Source organism: Leuresthes tenuis, unplaced genomic scaffold (genome assembly GCF_036924035.1).
Source record: "Leuresthes tenuis unplaced genomic scaffold, fLeuTen1.0.hap1 SCAF_8, whole genome shotgun sequence".
Taxonomy (NCBI): domain Eukaryota; kingdom Metazoa; phylum Chordata; class Actinopteri; order Atheriniformes; family Atherinopsidae; genus Leuresthes; species Leuresthes tenuis.
This window is the reverse complement of record NW_027325362.1, coordinates 35,877,388-35,893,041: the sequence shown is the minus strand read 5'-3', so window position 1 is coordinate 35,893,041 and position 15,654 is coordinate 35,877,388. Positions and strand designations below refer to the sequence as shown.

The following is a 15,654-nucleotide window of genomic DNA, read 5'->3' as shown; positions in this document are numbered from 1 at the left end:
CACAGGAAACAGTTTTGTTTCGTTCCTCGCACAGGAAACAGTTTTGATTCGTTCACGAGTCAACTCCTCGGGTTATGGCTCCTCGCACAGGAAACAGTTTTTATTCGTTCACGAGTCAACTCCTCGGGTTACGGCTCCTTGCACAGGAAACAGTTTGGATTCGTTCACAAGTCAACTCCTCGGGTTATGGCTCCTCGCACAGGAAACAGTTTTGATTCGTTCACGAGTCAACTCCTCGGATTACGGCTCCTTGCACAGGAAACAGTATTGATTCGTTCACGAGTCAACTCCTCGGGTTACAGCTCCTTGCACAGGAAACAGTTTTGATTCGTTCACAAGTCAACTCCTCGGGTTATGGCTCCTCGCACAGGAAACAGTTTTGATTCGTTCCTCGCACAGGAAACGGTTTTGATTCGTTCATGACTCAACTCCTCGGGTTACGGCTCCTTGCACAGGAAACAGTATTGATTCGTTCACAAGTCAACTCCTCGGGTTACGGCTCCTCGCACAGGAAACAGTTTTGATTCGTTCACGAGTCAACTCCTCGGGTTACGGCTCCTCGCACAGGAAACAGTTTTGTTTCGTTCCTCGCACAGGAAACAGTTTTGATTCGTTCACGAGTCAACTCCTCGGGTTACGGCTCCTTGCACAGGAAACAGTTTTGATTCGTTCACGAGTCAACTCCTCGGGTTACAGCTCCTTGCACAGGAAACAGTTTTGATTCGTTCACAAGTCAACTCCTCGGGTTATGGCTCCTCGCACAGGAAACAGTTTTGATTCGTTCATGACTCAACTCCTCGGGTTATGGCTCCTCGCACAGGAAACAGTTTTGATTCGTTCACAAGTCAACTCCTCGGGTTATGGCTCCTCGCACAGGAAACAGTATTGATTTGTTCCTCACACAGGAAACAGTTTTGATTCGTTCACGAGTCAACTCCTCGGGTTATAGCTCCTTGCACAGGAAACAGTATTGATTCGTTCACAAGTCAACTCCTCGGGTTATGGCTCCTTGCACAGGAAACAGTATTGATTCGTTCACAAGTCAACTCCTCGGGTTACGGCTCCTCGCACAGGAAACAGTTTTGTTTCGTTCCTCGCACAGGAAACAGTTTTGATTCGTTCACGAGTCAACTCCTCGGGTTACGGCTCCTTGCACAGGAAACAGTTTTGATTCGTTCACGAGTCAACTCCTCGGGTTACAGCTCCTTGCACAGGAAACAGTTTTGATTCGTTCACAAGTCAACTCCTCGGGTTATGGATCCTCGCACAGGAAACAGTTTTGATTTGTTCACGAGTCAACTCCTCGGGTTGTGGCTCCTCGCACAGGAAACAGTATTGATTTGTTCCTCACACAGGAAACAGTTTTGATTCGTTCACGAGTCAACTCCTCGGGTTATAGCTCCTTGCACAGGAAACAGTATTGATTCGTTCACAAGTCAACTCCTCGGGTTATGGCTCCTTGCACAGGAAACAGTATTGATTCGTTCACAAGTCAACTCCTCGGGTTACGGCTCCTCGCACAGGAAACAGTATTGATTCGTTCCTCACACAGGAAACAGTTTTGATTCGTTCACGAGTCAACTCCTCGGGTTATAGCTCCTTGCACAGGAAACAGTATTGATTCGTTCACAAGTCAACTCCTCGGGTTACGGCTCCTTGCACAGGAAACAGTTTGGATTCGTTCACAAGTCAACTCCTCGGGTTATGGCTCCTCGCACAGGAAACAGTATTGATTTGTTCCTCACACAGGAAACAGTTTTGATTCGTTCACGAGTCAACTCCTCGGGTTATAGCTCCTTGCACAGGAAACAGTATTGATTCGTTCACAAGTCAACTCCTCGGGTTATGGCTCCTTGCACAGGAAACAGTATTGATTCGTTCACAAGTCAACTCCTCGGGTTACGGCTCCTCGCACAGGAAACAGTTTTGTTTCGTTCCTCGCACAGGAAACAGTTTTGATTCGTTCACGAGTCAACTCCTCGGGTTACGGCTCCTTGCACAGGAAACAGTTTTGATTCGTTCACGAGTCAACTCCTCGGGTTACAGCTCCTTGCACAGGAAACAGTTTTGATTCGTTCACAAGTCAACTCCTCGGGTTATGGCTCCTCGCACAGGAAACAGTTTTGATTTGTTCACGAGTCAACTCCTCGGGTTATGGCTCCTCGCACAGGAAACAGTATTGATTTGTTCCTCACACAGGAAACAGTTTTGATTCGTTCACGAGTCAACTCCTCGGGTTATAGCTCCTTGCACAGGAAACAGTATTGATTCGTTCACAAGTCAACTCCTCGGGTTATGGCTCCTTGCACAGGAAACAGTATTGATTCGTTCACAAGTCAACTCCTCGGGTTACGGCTCCTCGCACAGGAAACAGTATTGATTCGTTCCTCACACAGGAAACAGTTTTGATTCGTTCACGAGTCAACTCCTCGGGTTATAGCTCCTTGCACAGGAAACAGTATTGATTCGTTCACAAGTCAACTCCTCGGGTTACGGCTCCTCGCACAGGAAACAGTTTTGTTTCGTTCCTCGCACAGGAAACAGTTTTGATTCGTTCACGAGTCAACTCCTCGGGTTACGGCTCCTCGCACAGGAAACAGTTTTGATTCGTTCACGAGTCAACTCCTCGGGTTATGGCTCCTCGCACAGGAAACAGTATTGATTCGTTCACGAGTCAACTCCTCGGGTTACAGCTCCTTGCACAGGAAACAGTTTTGATTCGTTCACAAGTCAACTCCTCGGGTTATGGCTCCTCGCACAGGAAACAGTTTTGATTCGTTCCTCGCACAGGAAACGGTTTTGATTCGTTCATGACTCAACTCCTCGGGTTACGGCTCCTTGCACAGGAAACAGTATTGATTCGTTCACAAGTCAACTCCTCGGGTTACGGCTCCTCGCACAGGAAACAGTTTTGATTCGTTCACGAGTCAACTCCTCGGGTTACGGCTCCTCGCACAGGAAACAGTTTTGTTTCGTTCCTCGCACAGGAAACAGTTTTGATTCGTTCACGAGTCAACTCCTCGGGTTACGGCTCCTTGCACAGGAAACAGTTTTGATTCGTTCACGAGTCAACTCCTCGGGTTACAGCTCCTTGCACAGGAAACAGTTTTGATTCGTTCACAAGTCAACTCCTCGGGTTATGGCTCCTCGCACAGGAAACAGTTTTGATTCGTTCATGACTCAACTCCTCGGGTTATGGCTCCTCGCACAGGAAACAGTTTTGATTCGTTCACAAGTCAACTCCTCGGGTTATGGCTCCTCGCACAGGAAACAGTATTGATTTGTTCCTCACACAGGAAACAGTTTTGATTCGTTCACGAGTCAACTCCTCGGGTTATAGCTCCTTGCACAGGAAACAGTATTGATTCGTTCACAAGTCAACTCCTCGGGTTATGGCTCCTTGCACAGGAAACAGTATTGATTCGTTCACAAGTCAACTCCTCGGGTTACGGCTCCTCGCACAGGAAACAGTTTTGTTTCGTTCCTCGCACAGGAAACAGTTTTGATTCGTTCACGAGTCAACTCCTCGGGTTACGGCTCCTTGCACAGGAAACAGTTTTGATTCGTTCACGAGTCAACTCCTCGGGTTACAGCTCCTTGCACAGGAAACAGTTTTGATTCGTTCACAAGTCAACTCCTCGGGTTATGGATCCTCGCACAGGAAACAGTTTTGATTTGTTCACGAGTCAACTCCTCGGGTTGTGGCTCCTCGCACAGGAAACAGTATTGATTTGTTCCTCACACAGGAAACAGTTTTGATTCGTTCACGAGTCAACTCCTCGGGTTATAGCTCCTTGCACAGGAAACAGTATTGATTCGTTCACAAGTCAACTCCTCGGGTTATGGCTCCTTGCACAGGAAACAGTATTGATTCGTTCACAAGTCAACTCCTCGGGTTACGGCTCCTCGCACAGGAAACAGTATTGATTCGTTCCTCACACAGGAAACAGTTTTGATTCGTTCACGAGTCAACTCCTCGGGTTATAGCTCCTTGCACAGGAAACAGTATTGATTCGTTCACAAGTCAACTCCTCGGGTTACGGCTCCTTGCACAGGAAACAGTTTGGATTCGTTCACAAGTCAACTCCTCGGGTTATGGCTCCTCGCACAGGAAACAGTATTGATTTGTTCCTCACACAGGAAACAGTTTTGATTCGTTCACGAGTCAACTCCTCGGGTTATAGCTCCTTGCACAGGAAACAGTATTGATTCGTTCACAAGTCAACTCCTCGGGTTATGGCTCCTTGCACAGGAAACAGTATTGATTCGTTCACAAGTCAACTCCTCGGGTTACGGCTCCTCGCACAGGAAACAGTTTTGTTTCGTTCCTCGCACAGGAAACAGTTTTGATTCGTTCACGAGTCAACTCCTCGGGTTACGGCTCCTTGCACAGGAAACAGTTTTGATTCGTTCACGAGTCAACTCCTCGGGTTACAGCTCCTTGCACAGGAAACAGTTTTGATTCGTTCACAAGTCAACTCCTCGGGTTATGGCTCCTCGCACAGGAAACAGTTTTGATTTGTTCACGAGTCAACTCCTCGGGTTATGGCTCCTCGCACAGGAAACAGTATTGATTTGTTCCTCACACAGGAAACAGTTTTGATTCGTTCACGAGTCAACTCCTCGGGTTATAGCTCCTTGCACAGGAAACAGTATTGATTCGTTCACAAGTCAACTCCTCGGGTTATGGCTCCTTGCACAGGAAACAGTATTGATTCGTTCACAAGTCAACTCCTCGGGTTACGGCTCCTCGCACAGGAAACAGTATTGATTCGTTCCTCACACAGGAAACAGTTTTGATTCGTTCACGAGTCAACTCCTCGGGTTATAGCTCCTTGCACAGGAAACAGTATTGATTCGTTCACAAGTCAACTCCTCGGGTTACGGCTCCTCGCACAGGAAACAGTTTTGTTTCGTTCCTCGCACAGGAAACAGTTTTGATTCGTTCACGAGTCAACTCCTCGGGTTACGGCTCCTCGCACAGGAAACAGTTTTGATTCGTTCACGAGTCAACTCCTCGGGTTATGGCTCCTCGCACAGGAAACAGTATTGATTCGTTCACGAGTCAACTCCTCGGGTTACGGCTCCTCGCACAGGAAACAGTATTGATTCGTTCACGAGTCAACTCCTCGGGTTACGGCTCCTCGCACAGGAAACAGTTTTGATTCGTTCACAACTCAAATGTTGGCGGCTGGTGGCTAAAAACACTGCAGATCAGGATGTAGCCTAGCGACAGGATGTCAATAAATGATGTGGAAAGGAAGCTCAAAGAAGGTCTTTACAGCACAAAGACAAAGGAAGAAGGCAAGTGTGATATTTGGAGAAGTTTCTCAATTGTCCGTGAATCTCTTTATTAATGGCCTATAAAATGACGTGTTTTCTCCTGCGGGACGGGAGAAGACACAAAATCAATGCATTTCTATTATTGTGCGGGCATAAATTCTCAAAGTTTTGCGGCTGCGGCTGGGAGCAACACACACATTGCGGTGGTAATGGTCAGAAATTCAGCGGGAGCGGGGTGAAGAAAACAGTCCCGCACAGGGCTCTACTGTGGACTGAGAAACCAAGGAGGAAATGAATGATGTCTGATTTGTGATGTTCATTCATTTGTCATGAAATCATAATTAATTAGTGGTCTTCGGTTCTTGTAGATATGTATAGTGTTGTTGTGTATATAATGCCTGCAGTGTGTAAATAGATAAATGATAATGTAATAATGTGAATAGATACTTTTGAAAATTATATCAACATATTGATTTTGTGTTATACTCTACCATAAAATGATATACTACTAATAATAATAATAAGACACAATAAATGCACTATGTAACATTTTAAGGAACTTATTGTTACTTTTTTTCTCACTTAATTGAGCTGAACAGATCGTTCTCGTTCGTTAATTTGTCACGTGACAGCTACTGAGTCAGTGTCGGGCTTTAAACAACAATGGCAGGGAGGACACAGACACAAGTCACCTTATTGTGTATTTGCTTTCCCAGGTTTTCACATGGTTTGAATTGTTTGTGGCATTTTGTGTTTTGTACTTTGTTAGCTCAGCTGAAGCAAACTATGTTTCCTTCAGTGTTAAGTGTTTAGAACCGTGGCCATTTTGTGCAACGCCCACAGTAGGGCTACAGCGCCACCTGCTGGAAAAATGAACGAAATGATTCGTTCAAAGATTTGTTCAATTTACTGTTTGAGAGTAAATGATCCGATTCAGCCAAAAGACTCAAAGTTCCCAACACTAGTGCATGGGCATTCTAACCGACATTAGTGCATGCAGCTTCAGAGGTGTTCCAGAGCCAGTACAGAATTACAGCTGGAAGATCACAGCCACTCCGTTTCGGTCTTTAGCCCAAGCATACAGTGATTTCTTTAGATTCTCAGAATTTAAAATTTTGTAAAGAAGAAAAGTTTTTTTGCAGTTTCACGCTGGAACATGGTAAATCAACTTTCCTTATCAAGTGCTTTTTAAGTCGAGTCAATCATCTAAAGCAATTTCACACCTCAATCCACATTCACACACACTCATATAGCACCTCTAAGTCTAACAGTGAGTGGTGCTACACGAGTGCCATCGGATCGGATTAATATTCAAAAATTACAATAAGACTGGGTTAATTCAGTTCATGTAGACGCCTTAATCTGACCAAAAAAAAACCAAAAAAAAAAAACGATCGGATCGAATTAAGACCCCGAGATAACTCGATCCAAACGTGCACTGAACGTACATGTAGACGACAGAAGCACGTTGTGGACTGGATTGAGCTCGAGATCTTTTCCCGCGATCGTCACCCGGAAGTGGAAGGAGATGATATTACTGTTGTTGGCGCTGCCGCCTGAAAGAAATAAAGATCGCGATGAAGAATGTGCCGTTGTGCATCGTGTTTGTGCCATAACCAGCTCATCACAAACTAAATGTAGAGAGACGTAGCTTCATCTTACTCTTCGTTCGCCATCTTTCTGAATGCCTGAGTTTGTTGGTGGTGGTGAAGACGTCAACAGGAAGTGGCTCTATTAGCGATAGCTGAAATGGGGACAGCGCCACCTATGGTACCGGGGTATGACAGGCTTTGTGCCAGTGATTCCATTCATTCACTGACATATATCCAAGGATAATTACCCTCAGATAAGGAGCATAACAACTATAGCTATAATCCAGTTAATCCCATCATGTAAACCCACTGAGCGTGTGAAGCTATGCGGTGCTTTTTCTCTATCACACACAAATGAACACATCTGAGGCAACATGGCGTTTGTAACACGAGCAGACAACTCCTCTTCCACCTGAGCTATAGCTCAGCAAAATGTCATTTAGCATTTCTTTATGTCAACATTTGTTGCCTTGGTCCGACTGTCAATCAAACATAGGGTGCAGAATGATTGACGAATGATGATGAAACTATTCTTATCATTATTTTCACTTAGATTTTACAGAGGACCTTAACGTTTTCAAATCTGTGTTACCATAATGTTTTCTTTCTAAATAAGAAAAGTAAAACGGGGTTAATGTTCTTGTACTTTAATCATGTCAGTTGTCTTATTTACTTGGGATTTTAAGCTGCTATCTAATAGTTCTTTAGCTTTTTACCATTGTTCCCAAAAGTCTTTTAAGATAAAAGGCTGACACAAATGAAGTGAGAAATTTCTTACCAATAAGGCCATAGGAGAGGAACTTGTTGACAGAGGTAAGAGCGAGGCCTGTGATTGGTCCAGTGGTGTCTTCAGAGCGGACCACTTCCAGGAACGGCCTCAGGAAAAGGTTGGGTTCAATATCACACAGCTCTGAAGAAGAAGACACACGTAGTCAGGCAAACACACATGCAGAAAGGTTTCATTTTTATAGACTTATCTCACAATAGCTTGGACAGTTTAGCACTCAAAATCATATACAAAATGCATTTTGGACTGTGACAGCAACCCACATAAAATGTAGTTTTTACCAACAACGCTGGGCTACCTTCCCATTTCTCTGCATTCCATGCCAAAGGCACAGGGGCAAGGTTGCCGGCACAAAACAAGCCAGAGCAGATTGCTCAACAATGCTGTGTTGAGTGTAATGCACTCATATGATGATCTGTTTAAACAGCTCTGTTGCCCCGAGAAGGTCAAATCAATGAGCAAAAACCTCATAGGAGGCCGGAACCTCTGTGCTGCTTAGGAAAGGCACACAGGGAACAATCATGGCCAATGGCTGGGACACAATTCAATATTTCTGGGGAGAACTTTGTGCATTTCCATAATTGTGATTACACAAATAAATACAGTGAAAATACAAATGTTAAGAAACTTCAAATAATAAGTCTTTTAAAAAATGACAGTATAGTTCAAATCAGCAACAAATCATACTAATCAGTGTCATAACGCTGAGCTCAACACAACTGAAGGTTAAGTTGCAGTAGATACTCGGGCTTCACTGAGCATTTTAGTCTGGGAAACCTAAACATGCAATCCATGTGGGGGGTGGGGGGATACAAAACAGGTAAAACAACAGTGGAGTCACGCATGCTGCTACGATATGTTGTCCCAGAGGACTGCTTGCCACAGCAATACTTCAAGGATTATGGCTTTCTCAAGAAAAGCTTTACTCCAGACAACAATTTGGACATCAAAAGCACAGAGGACAGTGTCCAACCAATTTCCAAAGGCGCAGATGTGACCGCTGTGCATTAGTGTCTGATATCCAATACTCCTGTGGCTTGTTTAGAAATCATACATGAAATAATTCTGTTGGGTGACAGAAAGTGTAAATTGAGCAAGATGAACACAAAAAATATGAGAGATAGAATAAAAACATATTTTCAAAAACTTGAGAATTAACCAAAATCAAAACTGGTTTTAACTTGTGAGAGAGAAAGAGCCCTGCTGATTTGGTCCATCTATCAGCTGGGAGAAAACTTTTTAAAGGGGGTTTTAGTGTCCCATTACTTTACAGTGTGAAAAAAGCATGTAGTAAGGGTGGAAGGAGGGTGCTCAAATGAATCTGTCAATAGATCCTGATGAAGACTTCATCAGAGGCGATCACCCTGTAAGTGCTATGGCTGAGTTTCCAAAGACCACAGATTGGAAAACTCAATTGTGTTATATTGATCTGGCTGGCCATCGGTGAACACAGGACTGACTGGAGCAGTCTGTCTGTGGCCATCACCAATCTTCTTAAATAAAGTCTAAATGCAGGCTCTACACTTCAACTCAATCTCCTGGGCTTGTGGAGTGGAGTGAAATAAATAACAAAGGCTGCAGTCGTGGTGAGGCAATCACTCTATAACCAGGTTGACCTCTGGCTGACATTGAAGACAGACAAAAAAAAAAAAAAAAAGCAGGATTAATATAGCTCACCTAGCTGTGCGTGTTGCCATCTAAGGGCGGTGTGTCATTTGTAGCTGTGTAGAAGCCCTGATTTAAATTCATATTCGTCCAACTAAAAGTTAAATTTCATTTACAAAAAGTTCCTGAAGCCCTACACAAATCATCGTGAGCCTGATCCCATCTACCCTCGCCATAGTCAAGCCCCAATTTTTTGCTTAGAGCTTCAGTGAGAGTAACCCAGCCATGTGTGGATTACCTCTCTAAATGACCCCAACAAAGACTGGGAGGGGAGGCAGGGGTGAACCCTTGCCCCGAGGAGAGCATCTCAGGATGAGGCAGGCTAACAGCAAAGCAGAAGCTATCTTTAACACATGCACATCTATTGGCACTGAAGCAGAAAAGGTTTAGAAAACAGCAGCAGATAAATCTGAGGTGCAAATGCATCTTTTTGTCCAGACAAGAGAAAAACTGCGGTTAACACCCAACCAGACTATCTCTATTTAAAACGTATGATAATTTGACTGTGGAGTTACTTCAAAGCATCTTGAAAGTTATATAAACAGGCCTGTCTTCTACAGAATCACAGCGTTAAAGAGCTGAGTGTCGGAATTTTTTAAATGCAGATACATCAAAGCAGATGGCGCTCTTATGGCATCAAGACTGCAACTCGATAAGTGGATAAGTTGGCAAACAGATGCCAAAATGGCTTAATTAGTACAGCAGTTGTTCACCAATCAGAGGGTCAGTAGTTGAATCCCTAGACCTTTCATGTTTGTCGTGTTAGTTTTCAAATGTCCTTGGGCGAGACACTGAACCCCACATCTGGGCTTATCAGTGTGTATATGATAGAGACACATAGAATGGGAATGAGAACAACATTGTAAGCACTCTGTACAACCAGGCAAAAAAACAGGGAACAGGGTCTAGCAAGCAGGCTGTGCCACTTGATGTTTGACGTGAAAACTGAATACAATTGTTTTTATTGTACATCTACACAGCACAATGGGGGAAAAAATATTGATTTGCATTTTCTGTAGTAATTCTGAACATAGAAATATCATTGCAATTATGTGCAGACTTCAGCAGATATTAAAAATGAATGCTCTTTATCCATCTGTTAAATATCAGATATATTATTATGGCAAAGAACTGTGTGCAGAGCATATATACACAGAGCCTAACTGTAATAGAGTTTTCAAGCTTTTGGTGAAACTACGAGCAATATAAAGAAGTGCAACAGAGAAAGGAAGAGGATACAAAGCAGAAAAAGGAGGGGTGATACCACCAACCCCCCACCCCCCCTTTGACCGACGCAGTGGCCCAAAACCAAACACTGATGGTTATTGATCTGGACCTCTTCGACTGCTAACATTAAGATTCAGGCTCCTTGGTTGCAATGCCAAGGTTCCTTGTACTGAGAAGAAAGACAATATTTTAACAAGACCAGCACTGCTAAATGAAATCCAGAGAGATTTCTCATGTTCATCTGCTGAACAAAGTCTTGCTTTACAGTAATTCTATCCATCTGTCGGGAGAAGTTTGATAAATGTCAGCCCTTCCAAGCTGCTGCCTGCCCCCCCCCCAAAGCGTTTTTTCATTTTTTTTATTTTCATTCATCCTTCTTCTCTGCTCCTGGTCCCTGTGTTCTTCTGAATGGAATTGACACTTGTACAAGGGGGCAATTAGGATGGAACAATTGTATGGAGCTCCATATAGTCATTTCATGGGTCCACACTGGTATTTTATAGATGCCGTGATCAATGCCTCAGCGGAACATAAACAGGCAATTTGAAAGGCCCCGGAGAAATTAAAACTTTTCCAAATGCTTGGGAGGACTGCTGTAATGACCACTGCAGGAGAGCATTTCCTTGTGGGCTTCACAGAATATAGTTTGCATTTGTATTTACACAGGCTCTCTTACGAGGTTGTTGAGGGTAGAAGACAGAGTAGAAAGCAGAGAGCCAACAGAATAACATTTTTTTTCAAAGCTCCTATAGCCTAATCAATCAATCAATCAATCAATCACCATGTTTATCTAAAGATGTTTTTATATTGCTTCTAGAGAAAAGTAGCAAACAAACAGTTACTACTTATTTCTTAAATACAATGGCAGCAATCCAGACTGTGTGCCAACGAATACCAGCCTACAAATACAGCCAAATGATCCAAGGTGTGATGTTCAAAAATGGGAAAGAAATCATGTCCACATAGCACTTTTCTACATAGAAACACAACCAGGACAACACTTCCACAGTAACAACTGACAGCACCTACACAGGGTACAAGTGCTATCACTTACCCTACTATTGTCCTTTGCTGTCATAGCCTATCTGCCCTTGCCTAATATACTTAATTTTATATTTTTTTGACAACACGGACAGGTGATCTAATCATTATTAGTATTATTCTATTATGATCATATTCTGATCTTACATTGGAAGCCAAAAACTCTGGTTCTCCAGTCTACACATAAACATGACTTTATGAAAAAGTCTATGGGCGGCCGTGCCTCAGTGCTTAGAGTGGGTCGTCCAATAACCTGAAGGTTGACGGTTCAATTCCCACTCTCACTGCTCAAAACTGACAGCTGGAGGGGTCCTTACCCCTTAACTTAATGTTGTGGATGCAGCTTACTTTTCTCAGATAATTCCACAAAATCAACTCGCTGTATGTATAAATATGACCCGTTTGGTATGTGTGAATTACTAAAGAGGAACAGTGATACATTAACAAGGACATATTTGTTTAATTGATAAGGATGAGTCCATATGCAAAAATGGCTGCAGTGTCAGTGTGTTTGCTACCATATACCAAAAACTGTGCTAATCATATAATGTAAACCGTAAACATGTAAAGGTAGTCATGTTATCGTGCCTGGCCCACACAACACTAGTAAGATCAAATCAGCATACGCTCAACTTATTGTTAGTCAGCTTCATGTTTTTCTTGATGATTCTTCATCTGAAATTTATGATAAAGGAGGCGGCAGAAATCAACAGGCAACGGTGCCGATTAAGTGTTATTCCCTCGAGATGTCACCCACAAAGATTATAACAGCAAAAAAACAAAGCTTAAAAACAAGAAAAAGTCTTCTTAGATAGAAATGAGGAATGGACACACATGCCTCATGTGGTAAAACTCAGCTCACTGTAGTGATCAGTTACCAAATCTGCCTTTAGGGGATGGCATTACACTATACCCTGCACACTGTGTTCAGCCACCCTGCAATAATCAGGCTAGTTTAGGATTTTTAATGGAACCACGAATGCGAATGTCAAACCCACACGACAGGTCCGGGAGTGACCTGCAGGCTGTCTTACAGAGAGGTAAAAACATTATCAATCAAGTTTCTTTTTGTCAACAAGTTGCTGCTGTCAGTTTCAGAGCAGCCACATGTGATGTTATTGTCAGTGAGCATGTTTCTGGAAAGAAGAGGGTGAGCTGAAGGTGAGCTTCTTGTGGCCTCGTCCACAGCTTCCTCAGTGAAAACTATGGTGAATACCTCGGTGTCGCAATTCCTATCCGTGTTATGCCGTGCTGGAGCCAATAAAAACCTAGGGCTACAGCAGTCGTTTGATGCAGGACTGAAGGACAACTAAACACTTTCCACTGCACTTAAAAGCCAGATGGTTTTTGTACCAGCCTAAAAAGAGCTTCAGTAACCTACTGTCATTCTTGATCTGATCAATAAAAAAAAATAAGACCCTCATTTAACACCAAATACTACATTTCTGATGTTTAGGTGATGAATTGGATGAGAAAGAGTTACTTTCTCTTACAGAAATGGTTCATGCACTTTCTAGTTTGAACTTCTTTCAGTGTGGCTGACAGCAGCACACAGAGTAATTTATCAGGAAACCAGATTTTTGACACAAAAATGATTAAGCACAAAATGTGAAACACTCCCAAAGCACAATACTGCATTTTTAAGCAGTATGCTGAAGGTAAAAATCTACCTTTTGGGTCTGCAGAAGAAGATGCAGCAACAACAGAATTCCATACAGGCACATTTTGAAGAAAGGAGTTCAAGCAACACTGACTTTCTGAAACAGCTCATTAGAGGTGGCAATCGTCTGTCAACTGATGAAAATTACTATTACTCCTGTCTAAATAGCTGAATAACAATTTCAGAGACCCCAAGAGAGCGCATTCAAGTCAGAGAGATATTGGAGACTGAAAATCTTTCTAAGGAGAAGTGTTTTATACATTGTAAAATGAGAGTATACTGTTCTATTAAGTTATGAAAAGGCATCAGCGAGATGGGTGCAAATGAATTAGTGAACTTGTTTTGACATCTGTGGTGTTGAAAATGACAATCAAATTTAATGTGAGTGACCTGTTTAAGGCGGCTGGAGCTCAAGAGAAAGAGAGGTCGTGCTTCAATCCTCGGCTTTCCCGGATCACATGCAGGACCACATGTGGTCCGTATATATAATAAGTTATTTTGCCAGGAAACAACAGCTAACCAAAAACTTATAAGAAAAAAAATAAGATCCAGATCATTTTGTCCATGCCACAAGTGTAACTGATATAGAAGATTAGTTCGTCACCCATTCCCCTGCCAGTGCAATGGGAGATTGCTTCTGAAAAACCACAATGTTGGGTGTCTAAAACTGTGCAAAAAAAGAACAATGTGCCCAAAATGTAGTATGTTAAAAAAAGAAAAAAAAACTTAGCCAAATTGTCTTTCAAAACAGAAAGCAGGTGCATTCAAAAGAACATGACTTCATTACTAAACTTTGTCTGGGTCATAGTGTCAGCCACTGTGCAGCTTTGCACCTGTTATCCTGAACATAAAATTTATTTTCTATGCCGCATACTTTGCACAGACACCACATTATTCCAGTGGGGAGCTGGCCTGGCCCCAATGTCCACTTAATGTGTTTCACAGCCTGCTGTCCCCTCTGCAATTGACGGGCATACTTCATGTTCAGTGTACTTCTAAAATATGGATGTTTAAAACCTGAAAGTATGAGAAATTATAAGCAGTGTATTAAAGGAATGGAGTACTTGGTAGCGCTGTTAGAAGTAATTCATCAGGATATCATGATTTTATTTAAATTAATTTCAACTCCACTGGAGCAGACAGGATATAAACACTGAAAACACTTTTTTCAGATGATCTGCCTTGAAACAATTCAACACTTCATGTTGATGCATAAGTGTTAGTTTGTGCTGTTGCAAGGAGGCTCCCTTCACATGCAACTGGTTCATATTATCACCTCTAATTCCAGAAAAAGAAAGAGTAGAGACCAATACTCACAATTTGCATTCTGTCTTTTAACCATTTTTAAATTTAGCTAAGAAATCACGCTGTTTGGGTTTGAGGTTGTACAAAATAAGGCTGTGTATGACCACTTTAAGCTCGATGACCTAGTACACATGCGCAGGCTAGGATGACTTCACAGGTTGAACAGCACCCATATTCGCTATTGCAAAGAAAAAAAGATGGATCAAGAGCCAGAGAAATATTGTGAGGCAACAAAGAAAAACTGTGACACAGATCCAGCAGCATTGTCAGAGTAACTAGTCAACTTTTTGGAAGTCCAAAGCCACCCACTGGTTGGTTTAAAAGTCACATATTTATCTGGTCAAACTTAGGCTTTGAAATAACACACTATTAAACATACTGCTGTTTATTGTTTGTTTTTCTTTTACATTAAAATACTGATAGTGTCATCTATAAAATCCCACATTAGTCATACAATACTGTTCAAAAGGATGAGACATACTTCAACAATAAGGATACCAAGTGGCACAGAGGAAGAGTTAATGAGAGACACAAGGCCAAAATATGATATGCAGGGAGAGGAAAAAAGAAAACACTGAGGCAAAGCAGACAAAGCTCTGGTGAAAGTGTATACGTGTGTGTGTGTGTGTGTGTGTGTGTGTGTGTGTTATCGTTCTTATTTGTTTCACCTGCTGCACTCCTTCAGCTCTCCACTAATGGCATTCCCATGGGAGTAAGAGGGATTCCAGAAACCATGCACTGTACAGGCTGACTCTACTTTGTTCACACAAGACAAAAAAATACCACCGGCATACATACACTTACACACGCACACATATACACACACACATATGTGTGTATTTATTTATATTAGGGATGCAACGATATGGAACATTTGATAGCTTGATTATAGTGACCAAACTGTATTCCTAATTGCTGTACAAATATCCAAAAAAAACACACATTGAAATAATTTCATGAAATCTTGTGATACCAAAACATTTTAAGCCAAAATCTTATCAAAATTAAACTTTGACATTAAAGGAGCAAACAACTGGCACAGAAAGAGTTTATTTTGTCATTTGTAAACAAAATTAGTTTGGAGCCGACACAAT

At 42.4% G+C, this 15,654-nt stretch overlaps 1 protein-coding gene across 5 annotated transcripts in view; it reads right to left on the bottom strand.

Annotated features, from left to right (window-relative positions):
* Window positions 1–15,654, bottom strand: part of gbf1 (golgi brefeldin A resistant guanine nucleotide exchange factor 1) — a 90,749-nt gene that overhangs the window by 50,452 nt on the left and 24,643 nt on the right. For all 5 annotated transcript variants that reach the window (XM_072391598.1, XM_072391594.1, XM_072391597.1 and 2 more), the window contains one exon: window positions 7,654–7,785. In XM_072391598.1, the coding sequence (XP_072247699.1) occupies window positions 7,654–7,785 (132 nt within the window). The remainder of the gene's footprint in view (window positions 1–7,653; window positions 7,786–15,654) is intronic.